General features: G+C 37.1%; 1 protein-coding gene across 4 annotated transcripts in view; it reads left to right on the top strand.

Moving 5' to 3' along the window:
- LOC132818125 (serine/arginine-rich splicing factor 5-like) overlaps positions 1-16,907 on the top strand; it is a 34,048-nt gene extending 17,141 nt beyond the window's left edge. For 2 of the 4 annotated variants that reach the window (XM_060828835.1, XM_060828834.1), the window contains exons 6-8: positions 2,550-2,620; positions 14,420-14,527; positions 15,259-16,901. In XM_060828835.1, coding sequence (XP_060684818.1) covers positions 2,550-2,620; positions 14,420-14,527; positions 15,259-15,502 — 423 coding nt within the window. In that variant the 3' untranslated portion in view covers positions 15,503-16,901. Of the gene's footprint in view, positions 1-2,549; positions 2,621-7,339; positions 7,434-14,419; positions 14,528-15,258 lie in introns of those variants that run through there. The other 2 variants (XM_060828836.1, XM_060828837.1) reach the window with 2 other exon arrangements.
- Positions 16,908-17,339: the final 432 nt, after the last annotated feature.

Below are 17,339 nucleotides of genomic sequence, written 5' to 3'. Positions count from 1 at the left end.
TTATCCAGATACCAATAAGTGACTGCATTTGAATAATAATATATTAGGTGAGAAGTGCTTTTGAATGTCTCCTTTCTTTCTTTCTTCCTCCCTCTGTTCTAATTTTCAGCACTTGCTTAAAAAAAGCAATGAATCAGCTTCTTATTTGAAGCTTTCATGTTTGCAAACCCAGTTATTTAAATTTTGAATATTTATTATCATTTGACATCCAGAGTGAGGTATCGGGCATTTTCTTTGTTCCATTATATCTACCTACTTTCAACTCCAAACCATCAGTCGACTTTGCTCCTGCCATTGTCCTTCTCAAAGAATCCCTACAGTGTGGAAGCAGGCTATTCACCCCTTTGAGTCCATACTGACCCTCTGAAGAGCATCCTACCCAGACCCATCCTCTACCATATCCCTGTAACCCTGCATTTCCCATGGCTAATCCATCTAGCCTACACATCCTTGTATATCATGGACAATTTAGAATCGCCAATCCACCTAACCTGCACATCCCTGGACTGTGGGAGGAAACCAGAGCATACAAAAGGAACCTATATGGACACTGGGAGAATGTGCACATTTCTCACAGACACTCACCCTAGGCTGGAATCGAACCGGGGTCCCTGGCGCTGCAGTGCTAACCAATGAGCCACTATGCCACCCCTCGTGTAACCCTCATTCGTACCTTTGTTACTCCTACTCTTATTTACTCTAATGCTGTCCTGCTTAGTCTCCTACATTCTACTCTCCTTAAACTTGAGGTAATTCAAACTGCTACCAATAGTCTGCCTTGCACCATGTCCCATTACATATCATTTGTGTACTTGTTACATTTGATTCCTGCTCAAGTAACATATTGATTTAAAATTTTCATACTTAGCTTTAAACCGCTCCAAAACTTCATACTTTTTTACATCAGTAATCTTCGCCAGCACCACAACTATCCAAGATACTGTGCTGTTCTAGTTCTGGCATCTTAAGCATTCCAGATTTTAATCACTCTACAATTAGTGGGTGTGGATTCAGTTGCCCTAATCTTAAATTCTCGAATTATGTAAATCCCTCTGCCTCCATGTCCTGCTTTTCTCTTCTGTGATACTCCTTGAAACCCCCTTTTTTGACCAGTCTTTAGATATGTGTCCTGCCACCAACTCATGCTTGGTGTTAATTTATTTTATCATGTTCCTGTGAAGCACCTTGGAACACCTTATTGTACTAAAGGTGCTAAGTACAGAGCATGTTTTTCAAATTGTTGCTACTTCATTTATACCTGGACTCAATTTAAGTCTGACTGTACAACTTCGGAGGAATTGCTCAGCCATTTATTGTAAAAATATCAAAGATTGCAAATACTGAGCAGGTCAGGCAGCATTTGGAGGAGAAGAGAGTTGACATTTCATTGGAACAAAATGGATATATTTATCCAACTCTTCCCAAATGTATCTGAACTCTGTTTTTAACTGGCTGTTATTTGGTTAGCCAAAAAAAAGTATTTTGGTACCAAGTCAGAAATTGCTAGAAAAACTCAGCAGGTTTAGCAACACCTGTGGAGAGAAAGCAGGGCTAATCTTTCAGATCCAGTGACCCTTCTTCAGAACATTCTGAACTCTTGTGAAGAAGGGCAACTGGAACCGAAACATTAACTTTGATTTCTCTCCACAGATGCTGCCAGACCAGCTAAGTTTTTCCAACAGTTTCTGATTTCCAGCATCCACAGTTCTTTAGTTTTAAATTGTTTTGATCAGTTTAGGCTTTTTATTTTATATTTTGTAAAGTAATCTAGTTGTTCTTTGGTTTCCTTCATTTGTTTGCATATAATTGAGAGACCGATGGGAGCTCTTGCTGGGCTAATTTGTCAGTAGGTTGACACCCATAATATATTTCATGTTAAAATTTAAATGGATGCCTGAGAAGCTGGGACATCATTGACAACAGCCTTGGTTAACCTTTTCTGCATGTTTCCTGTCAACCAGGTATTCTACCCTTATCTCGAGTGCTTTTGCTTCTAATTGAACTAATAAGACTTTGGTAGTGTGTTGTTTGGAGAATTTGTATAGTAAAGGAAAGCTAATGCTGGCTCAGAATTTTGTAGTGCTTTGCCTTTTCATGAACAAATGTGGATCCAAAAACATGAACAAATGACCTGTCCAAAATGCCAAAGATAATCAGCAAAGTTTTGAATGATTCTCTGGTAAGGCGATACTGCTGATTGAGTGGCATCTAAGCTTTGTAAAGTGATTTGCCAAGGACTGATAGAAAGAAAATACAGTAATGAATTAAATCATTAGCAAAATATGATTGGTATAGGTTTTAACCTGAGGGTCGCCATACCTCCAGCAAGGGAAGATGTTTATGCATGCTATCCAGTAATTCAAGTGGAAATTATAAAATTGATTCCAATGTTTTCTTAAGTTACCAGACACCTTGAAACAAGATGAACAGATGTTCACCCATGATGAAATGTCTAGTTCTGTCACTAGTTCAGTATGTTTTAAAGTGCAATTTGTAAGTATCAACATGTATCCCAGTAAACTAAAATATATTGTTCTTGTTGTGAATAGGATTTGAAGGACTTAATGAAGCAGGCTGGAGAAGTTACATTTGTAGATGCACACAGAAACAAAAATGAAGGGTAAGTTGAATTTTTTTTGTTAATTAAATTTGACTTTTTTTTAAACACTATTGGCACAATAGATCCATTATTATCCTTTCACATGTTCCTTAAAGAATGAAACTGGATTTTAAGGGAACATTTGGTAAGAATCAACTATGAAAAGAATTGGAAGGATAGTTTGATAGACTGAGATGAAGTGAGGTTTGTGGAGTCTCATGGAGGATAAACATTGGCATAGACCTGCTGACCAAATAGTCTGATCGTGTGCTAAAAATCTATTTGATTAATATTCATCCATCAGTGTCATAACAAATCTTCAAAATAGTTTAACCAGAACTTTTCAAAGTGTCTAGCTCGTTCAGAAGTTCTGTTGATCTAAGGTTTGATATTTTGTGATAATTTAGGATTACTGCAGTACAATTTGTTCATATTTTTCAATCCAGTCTTTAATGCAAAGATATTTACTTGAAGTCCCAAATTGATCATCTAAAAGCAATGTGAAATGTGAGCAGTGAATTCACTGAGCAGTGAATTCACCAAGCCGGAGCATGAATATTAATTTCACATATTGAAATTCACTGATATGTGCAGCATTTCTGAGTGCAAAGCTTTGAAGCGTTTATCTGACCTACTGCAGAAACATAAAGATGATCTTAGGAACGTATTTATAGTCAGGTAAATATGATTTCAGAACACTTCCCATGATATTTTGTAAAGGAGTATCATGACAAAGTTGGACCTTGCAATAGATGACGCCCAGAAAAAATTAGCTGCAAAATGTAATTGTTTCTTTTAAATACTTCATTTTTAAAAGAACTCAGTTTCTGAAGTTGACCTCAAATCCATTGTCGTTATTTTCAGAAGATTAAATCACTGAACCAAATTTTGTACGATCTTGGCTACAAGTTGACTTATCTACCTACTTTGAATGGTGGTCCCTCTAAAGTCTCAAATGCCAAAAAGCCATCGAATTTAGATGGCTTTTGGAATAGAGGAGAACTGTGGGTGAATGAAGGATGCATTTTGTTGATAGATATTAAAGAGACGTCTATTATAGGAATCTTGGGATATTTCTTTAATTTTGCTTAGTTTCAAACATTAAAAATCAATGGAACATAAAAGTATAATAACATGTCCCGTGTAAAAGAATGGGAGGATGGATTTATTTTGTACTTCAGTAACTATAAAGTTAATGATGAACTATAATTAAGTTGCTGGCTTACTTTCGAACTTTCACTGTCATTTCTATTCCAGTTATGAAATATGCACAAGAAATAGGATGACAGTATCGGGTGATTTAAAGTAGAGTAAAAGAAGTGCATGTGAAGGATTCTTTTTAAGAATGTCATTACTCCATCCTAGATTAATAAAATTAAACCAATTTAATAGGGAGGCATGTGATCATATTCAGACAAAAATGTTAAGAAAACCAATTAAGAATACAGAATAGGCATTTGCAAGGTGAAGAGGGAGATTATCACACCTAAAGGAGAATATTAAAAGCTGAACAATAACATAAAAAGAAGCAATATGGATTTGTAAGCATTTAGAGAATAACAAAAATTAGAGATTGTGTTGTTGAAGAATGAAAAGGAATCTAATTTTTAAGGGGGAAGATATGACTGCAGCATTAAATAAATAATATGCTTGTTTTTAAATAGAGCAGGTCCAATTCAAATAAAAATGTACTGGAAGAAACTACTTATCAATTGTTAGAGATATTCATATAGAAGAGTTGCTTCTGGAAAGATTAGCAGAACTTGACTTTGATAGTCAGCAGTACCACGTAGTTAACAACTTAAGCTGTGTTCTGAGAAAGGAGATGGCAGAGACCAGATAACACAAAACATAAAGTTATGGCTGTGAATTGCAAACCCCTACGCTCTGTGGGAAAATAAAATTCACCCTTTTAAATCTGCCAGTTATTTTAAATGTATCCTCCCTCTCCTGAAAATGTGATGCAATATCCAAACCCTACATAGTACGCTAGGTGTGACATAATAAGTGTTTCATACAGATCTGGCACAACCTATCTATACTCAGGTTATATGCCTTGGCTAATACAGGAAAACCTTTTTAAAAATCTATTATACCTGTCTTATACCTTCAGGAATCTGTGAACACTCACTGCAAAATTCCTTCTTTCCTCTAACTGTTATTATCCTACCATTTCTTATGCCTTCCTTTGCTTTGTTCACCTCCCCAATTGTGTCATCTCACCTTTCTATGGATTGAATTCTAACTGTCAGTTTCTGTTCAGCTGACTGCTATTTTAATAAGTTCCTGCAGGCTGCTGCTTCCTTCCTCAGTATCAACTGTTGGGTTTTTGTTTGTATTATCTGCACACTCCTTAATATGGTCCCTACATTAAAGTCTAAATTGTGGGCGACACGGTGGCACAGTGGTTAGCACTGCTGCCTCACAGCACCAGAGACCCCGGTTCAATTCCTGCCTCAGTGCGACTCTCTGTGTGGAGTTTGCACATTCTCCCTGTGTCTCTGTGGGTTTCCTCTGTGTGCTCCGGTTTCCTCCCAATATCCAAAAATGTGCAGGTTAGGTGAACTGGCCATGCTAAATTGCCCGTAGTGTTAGGTGAAGGGGTAAATGTAGGGGAATGGGTCTGGGTGGGTTGCACTTTGACGGGTCGGTGTGGACTTGTTGGGCCGAAGGGCCTGTTTCCACACTGTATGTAATCTAACTAATTGTTACTGAGAACTGAGCATTGCAAAACCTTTCTGGAAACAGCCTTTTGATCATAAATGCACCTGTTTATCAAAAGTCTGATTTCTGTCACTAAGCTACTTCTGGATCCAACCGGTCTTTTACTTTTCTGACCAGTTTGTCCAAAGGGATCTTGTTAAAAGCCTTCTAAAATCCACTGTCCACTTTGCAATCCAACTTTCTAAATAATATGAAGAACCTATAGCACAGTAGAAATTCAATAGGATTAAAATTTGATTGCCAGACTATGAACAGTGAGTTAAAAAAATGGTTGTTGTTGAAATTGGAGAATGGTTGGGATTGATGTATTCCGCAAAACAGTTTTGGATTCACTTTCCCACTATGTATACATGATTTAAATATAAAATCATATTTAGATGTCATTGGCTATCACAATTCAAAGTTTGTTGGCCCCAATAAACTAAGAAGCTAACGAGCAGTGAGAAGGCTATGCAAGATGTAAGCAAAGACGTTAATGTAATGCTGAGACAAGTGACAGATGCAATTTAACATGGATAAATGTGAGTTGTCAATTTTTAATGTGAAACAAGGAATCAAGTGAACATTTAAAAGAGAGAGGGTCTGCATGAACTGAGAGCGAAAATTCAAAGAGCTAGGATTTCCTGAAAGTATTAGTGTCATTAAAACTTAGTTTTAGCAAGTACGGTGAAGCCAAAGGAAGCTGAAAGAATGAATTCATAGAATCCCTACAGTGAAGAAGCAGGCCATTTGGCCAATTGAGTCCGCACCATCCCCCCAAAGACAATCCCATGAAGACCCTATCCTATCCCCATAACCCCACATTCCCTTGGCTAATCCACCTAACCTACACATCTCTGGACACTATGGGCAATTTAGCATGGCCAACCCACCTAACCTACACATCTCTGGACACTATGGGCAATTTAGCACCCACCTAACGTGCACATCTTTGGACGTGGGAGGAAACGCAACCATCCAGAGGAAACCAACACAAACATGAGAGAACTTGCAAACTCCACACAGTCACCCGAGTTTGGAATTGAACCCAGGTTAGCGAGTTTTGAGAAGATTTGTAGCTCAGGTTGTGGTTCTGGACGTAGGTCTGCTCGCTGAGCTGGAAGGTTCATTTTCAAACATTTCGTCACAATGCTAGGTGACGCCTTCATCCAGAGGCTGACTGAAGAGTTTGATAATGTGAAAAGGGAAATACTTTTTCATTTGGTCAATAACAAAAGGCCATCAATTTAAAATGGTGAGAGTGAAGAAAGTTGAAGAGAATCTTTGCTACTTGAAACATAGAATGCTCTAGAACAGAATATGGATCAGTTTGAGATTATTGATGAAGTAATTATCATTTAAGCAAAATAAAGAACTACAGAGAGAAATTCATGCAGTAGGATTGGCTTTGTATTAGTCTAGCAAAGAACCGATGGAGATGTGATGGGCTGAAAGGTTGCCTCCTATGCTCTAATATACTCTGGGTTGCATATAACTAATTGCAGTGTAAATGGAACTGTTACATTTTAGAATGAGATACAAAGAAAATTCAACTGAGAATATTTATCAACTTGTAGTAGTATTAGCTAAGTGTTGTATATGTGGCATAAGACATGAATTGGATGTGTTATAGTGAATTTAAGAGCATGAATCCTTGAATACCAAAATAATAATACTTTGCAATTGCTTTAAGTTGTTTTACAAATTTGGCTAATATGTATAACTTACCAATGTCAATATATGTTCATAAAACATAAAGTTTTCTTTACATTGTACAAGTCTGCCATCATATTGTCACGAGTGCCTCAATGTACCGTAAATATTGACCCGTACAAGAATAAGCAATGTATTTTTATTGAAGTATGTCAACGAGAAGAGGTTGTTTTGTGATTTGTAAACTTTTTAACATTTACTTTTTGTACAAGCTATGTAATTACAACAATTCTTAATGAAATAATGGTGCTCAATGATGACTGCTCTAGCGTTCTTTTGTCAAAGTAAATATCAAGATGATTGCGATTTGGTTTTATTTTGTAGTTTATTCAGAGAATGCTGTGAATGAAGAAGTCCATGTTTTCACCAGTCAGCACATGTGGATTTTTTGGGACTCCAAAATTACTGATATTATGTAATTTCTGGACCTAGTTCTGGTAAGCACTGCTCAGTCTCCCGAGCATTGTTAACAAAACTAGATTGGTTCCCAAGTCTAATTTGGAATGCTTTTAAAAGATATTGTGAACAATAGGTGACTGAAGTAATTCTCAAGAGCCCTTCATTGGATGCTTTTAAATGGAAAGTTGTAAGTTTTTATCACAATCTTAACTGTTATTATAGCATGATTATTTCCAAATATCTCTTTATCCTCCTCCATGAATTCCCAAGACAAATTTCCTCAAGTCCAAGCTTTCAAAATTCACGATTAAGTCCTGTAGCTCTTGACTAAGCTGTCTGCAATGTGCAAATCATTTCAATGTTTATGAAATCCATGCTGAGCGTAGCATTCCAGAAGTAACCCTACTATAGCAATTGGTTCGACTTGAGGGATAGTACGGGTTTTCTTTCCTCAATTTATTAGCTAAATACGGTAGTTTAGTTGGTATTTTATTTTTGACAAGTTAGTGTTCAAACAAGACTGTCTAACCAACCACCATCATTTTGACTGTTGAGGAAACTTAGAAGTTCTATGAGAAGGCAAAATCTGAGCCACCTCTCTAGCAGCAAGTAAATAAGATGTGATGTGTTATAGTCCAGACCTTTTTGTGACAATCCTAGATTAGTTGTTAACTTCCTCAACTTGATATTGAGAAAGTTTGAACGTAAAGATGCTTAACTTGGATTAAATGATTGATCAATCTCTCCCCGAAAGATAAAGGGCTAGATTAATGATGCCCTCTAGTCTTTTTAATAAGTTTTAAAAGTAGATCTTAATTTTCCTGGATTTTATAATATCCTGCATAATAATTCCTTCACCTCTTCTTCAACACAAAAATAAAGGAGTATGGATTCAGGTTCTCAAGTTAATGAAAATGGGGACCGAGAGATAAAACGAATCTAAATGATATAAAAAGTTTATGAATAAAAATTAGTTCATAAATCTAGTTTTAAACTTTAACTATTCAGTTAAAAATATTTTAAATGGATTATCTATCAAATATTAAAGTAATGGTAACCTTGAGTGAGTGACAAGCCCCTAAGTTCTTTCAGTGAATTTCCTTCATTTGGTTCGCTGCTGAAGTTTTTAGTAGATTTTCAGCCTGTGTAATTAATTTCTTTTGGATGAGGGTGATCTCTTAACTGTAATGAGATCCCTCCTTTTTATGCTCCAGATTTGCTTTTCATTACTCATAATTCGTGTGAAAGACAATCCTCTTCAATTCTAAGGAAGTTTTCATATCAAATTCCATGTAAGTCAGAGGGCCCCTCAGATCACCAGAAGGCAAGTCTTGCTGATGATGTCATGGTTGGTTAAAATTTTCCTTAACGTTATAAGATTAGAATATGACTGAATTGGAAAATTTTGATTCTAAATGTAGTTCAGTTGTCAAACCTTGTGTTATATCATATTTTTAGACAGTGTAAAACAAAAATGTTAGTTACAAGGCTTGTTTTTTTAAATCAGTGAATCTTTGTTTTCGTAAAAAGAACAAAGTCCTAACTTGTCTAGGATGTGTGGATGAACCATTGTGAACGCTTTGACCTCTCCCTTATAAAGGTTGTACTTCTCAACCACGAGCTTTCAGTGAAAAGTAACTCTTTTAACTTTATAACCCTTGTGACAATATTTCTTTACACAGGTTTCTTCATAAAGAGTGTTGTTTTGGGGGTGTGGGCAAGAGGTTGGAGTGTAAGAATAGTTAGACATCATTTGGGTAGTGCAGTAGACATCAGGCCCTGCTGTTCCTGGAGTTTTCACAAAAATTAGACCCAGCTTGACAGAAAGCAAAAAATGCCATTTATTACAAAGAAATAGCTTCTAGCTACAGGTAATTATGCATCATTAGCATATAACTGTATTATTTAAAACTATAACTGGCTTATAAGCCAGCTTAAAGATGCATGCATGCACACATATGTATATACACACACACAAAAGAAAACATGGGTATTATGGGCAGAGGGAAAGATGGGAAAAGCAGTTCAATTGTCCCTGTTCACTGATCTATTTGGCTTGTCAGGGTATTGCTCCTTGATCTTCCACTTGTTTGCAGGAGGCATAGAGTAACTGCTTCAAGGTTTATGAAGGTTTCTGATTGTTAAAAGTCACAGATTACAGAAATTAATGAAAGGAAATAAACTGGCTAACTTCAAGCTTGAGATTCTTTTTACTGTAGTAGAAAAATAGCTGCTTCCCTCTAGAGGTCTGATGGTTTCACCCATCAACATTCACACCCACAAGATGTTCAGCTAACCCAGAGCCAATCACATAGTTGCTGACCGTTAGAAAGGCCTTATCATCAATAACTGGTTATCATCCCACAGACCAGTCAGCCACCTGTTGCTGACTGAATCTCGATTTGTACAAATCCCTTGGCTCCAACTCATCTACATCGAGATTTTCCCCCCACTGTTTGCACAAACAGATGTGTAAACAGCGCTTACAATGAGTGTCTGGTAACTTGTTTTTTAAAAAAGTGCAGCAATCTTTTAACAATTCTTGGCTTTTAAAATGAGTCCTTTTCCCGTTTCAGTCCACATTCAAAACTACAGGAAAATGAAAAGATGCAGACTTCACTGAACGCAATGTGACTGTAGATTTAATTGAATGATAATATTAATGTCACAAAAATGCCAGGCAATAACCGTCTCCAACAAGAAACAATCTAACCATTTCACCTTGACATTCAATGGTATTGCTATCGCTGAATCCCTTGTTAGTATCCTATGGATTAGTTTGGACCAGAAACTGAACTGAATCAGCCGTATAAATACTGTGGCTACTAAAGCAGGTCAGAGGCTAAGTATTTTGTGGCAAATAAATCACTACCTAATTTCAAAAGCCTATCAACCAACTACAAGGAACAAGTTAAGAGTGTGATGGAACTACCTCCATTTGCCTGGATGAGTATAGCTTCAACAACACTCAAAAAAAAAAAACCAGCCTGCTTGATTGGAATTCCATGTAACACCTTCAACATTCACTATCTGACACAAAATAATAGTCAAGTGTGCCATCTGCAAGATGCACTGCAGCAGATTACCATGGCTCCTTTGACATCAGCGTTCAAACCTTTGACCTTTACCACTTAAAAGGACAAGGTAGCAGATGTCTTGGAATACCAAGAGCAAATTCTTTTCCAAGATACACACCATTCTGACATGGAAGGATAGTGCCATTTTTTCACTGTCGCTGGGTCAGCACCCTCTAACCACCTTCCTAACAGCAAAGTGGACTGCTCAGCAGCATCATCTAAAGTTGATTAGGAATGGACAATAATTGTTGGCCGAAATACGGTCGTCTGGAGTGTCTGACTGAATTGCCTGCTGGCATATAGAGAATGTCTATTTGGGTGAGAACAGTTGGAATTGATAGCTTTGAGGGAAAAAATGAAAGTTTTATTTTAAATATTGAACATGCATATCATTCATAACTTTGGTAGTGCATTTTAGTTTCTGTACATTTGTATTGCTTCGTTTAAAAGACTCTGACTTGTCCAAAGTCACAATAGATATGTGCCTTTTCCTTTATTGCTGTATAATTAAAATAATGTGATTCCAATTCTAATTGTATAAATCCCTTCTAAAGTCCTGGGTTCAAGTCCCATCTTCTCCATAGGTGTCTCATAACACATCTGGATAAATTAATTTGAAGTGTCTGCCAGTCTCAGTCCCTTCTGGGATCAGTAAAATTTAATTGAATAATCAGGAATTCCATAGCATTGCATTAATTAAAGCATAAGGTCGTTTTGCAAGATAGCATGAACTATCATCCATAGGATTAAACTGGTGGAACAATAAGCAACCTTCTCACCATTGAAAAAATAATTATTCATAATATACAAGAACACTTGAATTGTTTTTAGTTGTATGTGATATTCTTAGTTGCATCTGTTTAAAGTATACTAATGGAAGCCATTTAGATTTTTTTGGTCACCTTGGAATCCCAGCCCAATGAGACATGCCAATTTATCCAAATCCAAAGACCTTAGATACAAAAAGGTAAAGCTACGGTTTTGGACTGCTCGGGTATGTCTTGGAACATTTCTGCAATTCAGGAGTGCAAAGACTTTGTAAATTTATAATTTGGACCAGCCAAATTATTAAGACAGAATTGCAGGGTTATTTGAAGCAAAATTGGAAAGGTTCAGCCTCCAGTGATAGGATTGTCCCTCCTGGCTCCAGTAGTAAGCCAGACTGGTTAGTTGGACATTTCTAGTACCCAGGAGTCCTGTACTTGCATCTGATTCAGACACAATTATTAAACAAACTACACTGTGCTGACTTCAGACATCACGTCATTTTAAAACCACTTCATTGTGATTGCCTCCCACTCCCAAGGAGGAAAGTTACTAGTTGGCCATCACTTAACTGAAAAGTGTAGATTTACAGGTGACAATAGTTACCAGGAGAACCTGGTCAATAGTATTGTAAGCATTACTCATCTAAAATGTAAGATTACATTGTCACCATCCTCCTGAACACACACAAAATTTCCCATGGAACTTCAGAAACCTAACTTCTGTACAAGCCAACCATTGGAACTGCAGAAAATTGCATATTGATTACCTCGTAAAATGTAGGAACAGAAGTAGGCCATTCAGCTATCTAATGAGGTCTTGGCTGACCTGATATTCTTCATCTCCACTCTCTTTTTCCTATAAACTTTGGATTTTTAAATCAGTAAAAGAATCAGTCTCAGACTAGACTATATTTAGAGTCATAGAGATGTACAGCATGGAAAAAGACCTTTCGGTCCAACCCGTCCATGCCAACCAGATATCCCAACCCAATCTAGTCCCACCTGCCAGCACCTGACCCATATCCCCAAACCCTTCCTATTCATATACTCATCCAAATGCCTCTTAAATGTTGCAATTGTACCAGCCTCCACCACATCCTCTGGCAGCTCATTCCATACACGTACCACCCTCTGCGTGGAAAAAGTTGCCCCTTAGGTCTCTTTTATATCTTTCCCCTCTCACCCTAAACCTATGCTCTCTAGTTCTGGACTCTCTGACCCCAGGGAAAAGACTGTCTATTTATCCTATCCATGCCCCTCATAATGTTGTAAACCTCTATAAGGTCACCCCACAACCTCTGACGCTCCAGGGAAAACAGCCCCAGCCTGTTCAGCCTCTCCCTATAGCTCAAATCCTCCAACCCTGGCAACATCCTTGTAAATCTTTTCTGAACCCTTTCAAGTTTCACAACATCTTTCCGATAGGAAGGAGACCAGAACTGCACGCAATTTTCTAACAGTGGCCTAACCAATGTCCTGTACAGCTGCAACATGACCTCCCAACTCCTGTACTCAATACTCTGACCAATAAAGGAAAGCATACCAAACACCTTCTTCACTATCCTATCTACCTGCGACTCCACTTTCAAGGAGCTATGAACTTGCATTTCAAGGTCTCTTTGTTCAGCAACACTCCGTAGGACCTTACCATTAAGTGTATAAGTCCTGCTAAGATTCGCATCTGCTGTGTAAGTCCACAAAGAATCTTTTGTTTCAATAACATTGATTCTCATTCTTCTAAATACCAATGAGTATAGGCGCAACCTACTCAACCTCGCTTCATAAGGCAGTCCCTCCATACTCCGTATCAGCCTAGTAAACCATCTCTGGATCGTCTTCAATGCAAACATATCTTTTGTTGGATAAGAGATAGGAACATATGCTAGTGACTTCCAGAATAGAATTTCCTAATTTGTTGTCTAAATAATGCCTTCAGTATTGTGGAAGAATCTACACAGGGCAGATATCCAAACCACTTGTCCATATATATAGTCTTGCAATTCCCCTTTGCGGGGTCATGGATTTCACACATGGTCAAGAAAAGCCTTAATTTTTGCATGCTGAGGAGCTCTGCACCATGCGTTCCGGTTGGATATGTAAAGTTCTACGAACCTTAGCTGCACTGAAAACTCTCAGGAAGGCAACAATGATTAAATTGTCCTTTGCTCATTGTCTTCCAAAAACAGTGTTGTTGATCACAGCACTGATAAGCAGCAACCTTGCCACCCTCCCATTTTGAGAGCTTCATTTGCTTTTATATGGATTTTGGAACCAGAGTATCCATTTCGGGTAAAATCCAAGATTTGCCAGGTTCCCAGTTTGTTGAAGCATTACATTGAATGTTTTTTTTAAATCAATCAAGCCTGAGTTTCACAAAGCCCTACAATTTCAAATGAAGCCACAATCTGTTCAATACATGCCACGAGTTTGGAATCCAGCCTATTGCTTTCTGACTATCCTGTGTGACCCCATGACTTCTGATATAGGTCTTGAGCTATTCCAAGACAGCCACTATAAAACCAAACCTCAGCAAGCTTCCTCAGTAGATATTATGCTCAGTGGAATCCCTCTTATTGCAGATGGAATACACAGTGTTTTCTGATGTGCTGAGTATTTTTGCATGCCACTGTTCACTGGGGGTCAAAGGCAGCTCTGAGGCAGATTCCTGTTACAGTATGGATGGAATTGTGAAGTCAGGAGGAAATATCCATATATGTTGATTGGCTTTACATTAAGTAACATTTACTTAAAATTACACTTCTGTTTTTCTTAAATGAGTAATCCATGTTCTTGAGGTGATAACACGAACACCAGGTTCCTCCACTATATTGCCCCGGTGGCCATGCTTTATTTGTTAACAGTGACTATTGATATTTCCTGAATGTATAGAAGGCACGACAACCCAGCCTGACTCATACTCAGCCAGTATCCAAATAGGCTTATGTTACAGCAAGTATTCACTTTAGCCATTAGGAGTGGAACTCTTATAAATTTCCTACATAAACATAGGGTGAGTGCATATTCAGTCCTGAGTGGTGATTGATTGATCGAACCAGGAACTTTCTGTTGTGGTAATATTGGGAAGGAGGCAAAATATAATGTGATGTGATTATCAGCATTACAAGATGCACATTTCTCAAAATGTCATTTGCTTGTTTTAGGGTGGTTGAGTTTGCCACATCTAGTGACATGAGAAATGCTCTCAACAAGCTGGAAGGTAAAGAGATAAATGGTCGAAAAATAAGATTAATTGAAGATCGGAAACGCAGGTGATTATTACGCTTAACCTATGCCATTTAAATTTACAAAAATTATTCCTTAATATTTCCACATGACTGCAGACATTACTGTGACCTTCAGCAGCCGGAGTGCTGTCTCTGGAATTCCCTTTCTAAACATTTCTACCTTTCTTTAAGAAACTCCTTAAAACCTACCTGTTGGCTGAGCTTTTGATCATCTGCCGTAATATTGTCTTATGTGCAGTCGCTAATTTTATTTTATCTCTCAAATACCTTTTGATTTTTTTTTAATGTGTTAAAGGTGCAATAAATGTTGATGCCTAACCACAGGGATGGAGGATAAATCAACTCGCTGTAAACCAGAACTTGCATGATATTGCATATTCCTTTCGGTGAAGTTACTGAATATTTATTAGTGGAAAGTTTTACTTATTCCCCCTTTCCCCATTGCTGTGATCAGCTAAAATCTGTTGGAATTCTGATTAACCGTGGAGATGGCCAACAACTGCTCTCAATACCAATGTCTGTATCGGGGTCAGGGAAATTATTACCAGGAGAAATATCTTTTTTTTAACGTCTTGGCACAGATTATCCAGGTTGCTGGTGCCATATATAGCACTCTACATTGTATATACTTCACCAGTATTTTACAAGAAATAAGGTGCCTGGGTCCTTTTTTTTCCCTGATATTAATGAATATAACTAACTGCTTGTGACTAGACAATTGAAAATGAAAATTTGATTATCTAACTGATTTCTAGGACCAGAAGCAGATCTCACAATAGAAGTTCCTCAAGATCTCGCAGTCGGTCACCATCATCTAAGCAGTCAAAATCAGAAAGTAGGTCCAGAAGCAGGAGTCGTGGCAAATCCCATTCTGCAAGCAGATCACCTGTTAGAAAAGATCAACCAGTGATGAATAACCAGGCCCATTCAAGATCTAAATATTCTGGATTGACAAACCAGTCAAGGTCCAGATCACGTTCTGTTGAAAGTGCTGATTAGACAAAGATTGTAAAAAGCTGTTTTCTTCAGAAAATGATATTAGCTATCTTTTGCTTGAGATTGTTTGTGGATGCTTCTTTGTTCATGTAAGTTTTTGTTGAACTGTAAAAGACAATTATTTCTTTAATACATAAAAGTCACTAATGGAAAATAATTTGCTTACATTAGAACTGGTTTAAAGTTCTATGCTGCTTTGGTATTGAATATATAACGGATAGATTGAGTAAATTGATATCAGATTGTTTCTGAAAAGCTGTGGCATAACTTAGACTGTCTCTTTCATATTCTGTTAATTATAACTGATACATTATACTTTTTAAACCAATAAATGTTATCACAACATTTGATTTTCTTGGACAATTTATTGGTATCTCTTCAATGAAAAGCTTTGAATTAACTGTTTTTGCTGCTTATGTGCAATTGCATGGTGACATTGAGTTTGTTTTAAAAGAATTTTATTAGAATTTGATTTGATTGTATTTTCTCTTTCTATTTGTTAGCCTTAACTCAGTATTACAGATAGTGTCTCAAAACCAGTAACCTTTTGGCCTTTGAAGTTTGGGGTGCGTGGCTGGGTCACACTGATTCATGTGACATTAAGGATTGCACATAGTATTGGAGCAGGTCAACATGCAAGTGGCAAAATAGAAAACTAGTCCAGCACCATACAGTGCCTGGCTCAATTGTCCATGAAAGGTGTTTCAATGTTTTTCTCAACTAAAATTGTTGTGTGGCACATTTTACAAATGCCTGATTTTCAAAGAATTCCAGTCTTTTGACAGTTTAGTTTGAAATATTGTACCCTATAGTACTTTTGGCCGAGTGTCAGAAGTTGTGGATTCAGTCTCCACACCACAGACGAGAACATGGAATCCAAACTGTCACTTCAGAGCTGCAATGAAGAAACATTGCACTATTGGATGTACCCTTATTAGTCATCAAATCTATCATTTCAGATAGAGTAAACAAGGCCAAAGTGCTTTTTAAAGAAAAGCTGAGATGTCCAGACTTGCGCTGATCTCTCAAGCAACATCTTAGAGAAAGGGTCTGGTCATTTATTTCATTACTGATTTGTGGGATCTTGCTGTGTGCAAACTGCTGATTTATTTCCTTCATTACAACAGTGACTCCACCTGAATGTAATCAACATTAAAACTCTGGAAATAGCTTCTATGCAATCTGATTCTTATTTTCAAGTCAGTTACTGCCATGAGTACTTTTCAAACTTTCTCTATTTTGCCAGTGAGCACTGTACTACTTTTGGAGAAGGAAAAAGAGCTGTTCTAATGATTATGCCAGTTTTCTGCATTAGATTAATTAAGCAGTGATTTTCTGCAAATATAATATTGCTGAAAAGAGAATTTTGTTTTTATAGACTAATTATTCACTGGTGGAAACTTTAGATTTGAACTAGCTGTACTTGGTCTGTATTTTTTTTTGCATTTTCTTACCTGGGAAATAAAGTAACACTTTTTTGAAGCAGTTTATAAATAAAATTGAAATGCACTTCATTTAAGAACTGTGATTCTGTTAGTTGTTGTAACATGAAATACTTCTCCTGAAATAAAGGCAAAAACCCATAATACCTTCTAAAGGAAGAAGTAAATTAGAAGTTTTATTAGTGCTAATCTAAAAATTAGATGGTGGGCTTTAAGAAACAAATTGTTTTTGCAGACAAATATACAATGTTGAAGCAAAACACAAGATATAGAAAGTAAATTCTAACCACAGTTCCACACACAAAATTTGTATCACAAATAAAATAGAACTCCGGTTTGTACCATGTCTTCACCGTAGGGACAGAAAACCAAAATTTAACCTAACATTGGAAAATAAC

The sequence above is a fragment of the Hemiscyllium ocellatum genome, chromosome 8 (assembly GCF_020745735.1).
Source record: "Hemiscyllium ocellatum isolate sHemOce1 chromosome 8, sHemOce1.pat.X.cur, whole genome shotgun sequence".
Lineage (NCBI taxonomy): Eukaryota > Metazoa > Chordata > Chondrichthyes > Orectolobiformes > Hemiscylliidae > Hemiscyllium > Hemiscyllium ocellatum.
The sequence above is the reverse complement of the archived record's forward strand: the minus strand, read 5'-3'. Positions and strand labels throughout refer to the sequence as shown.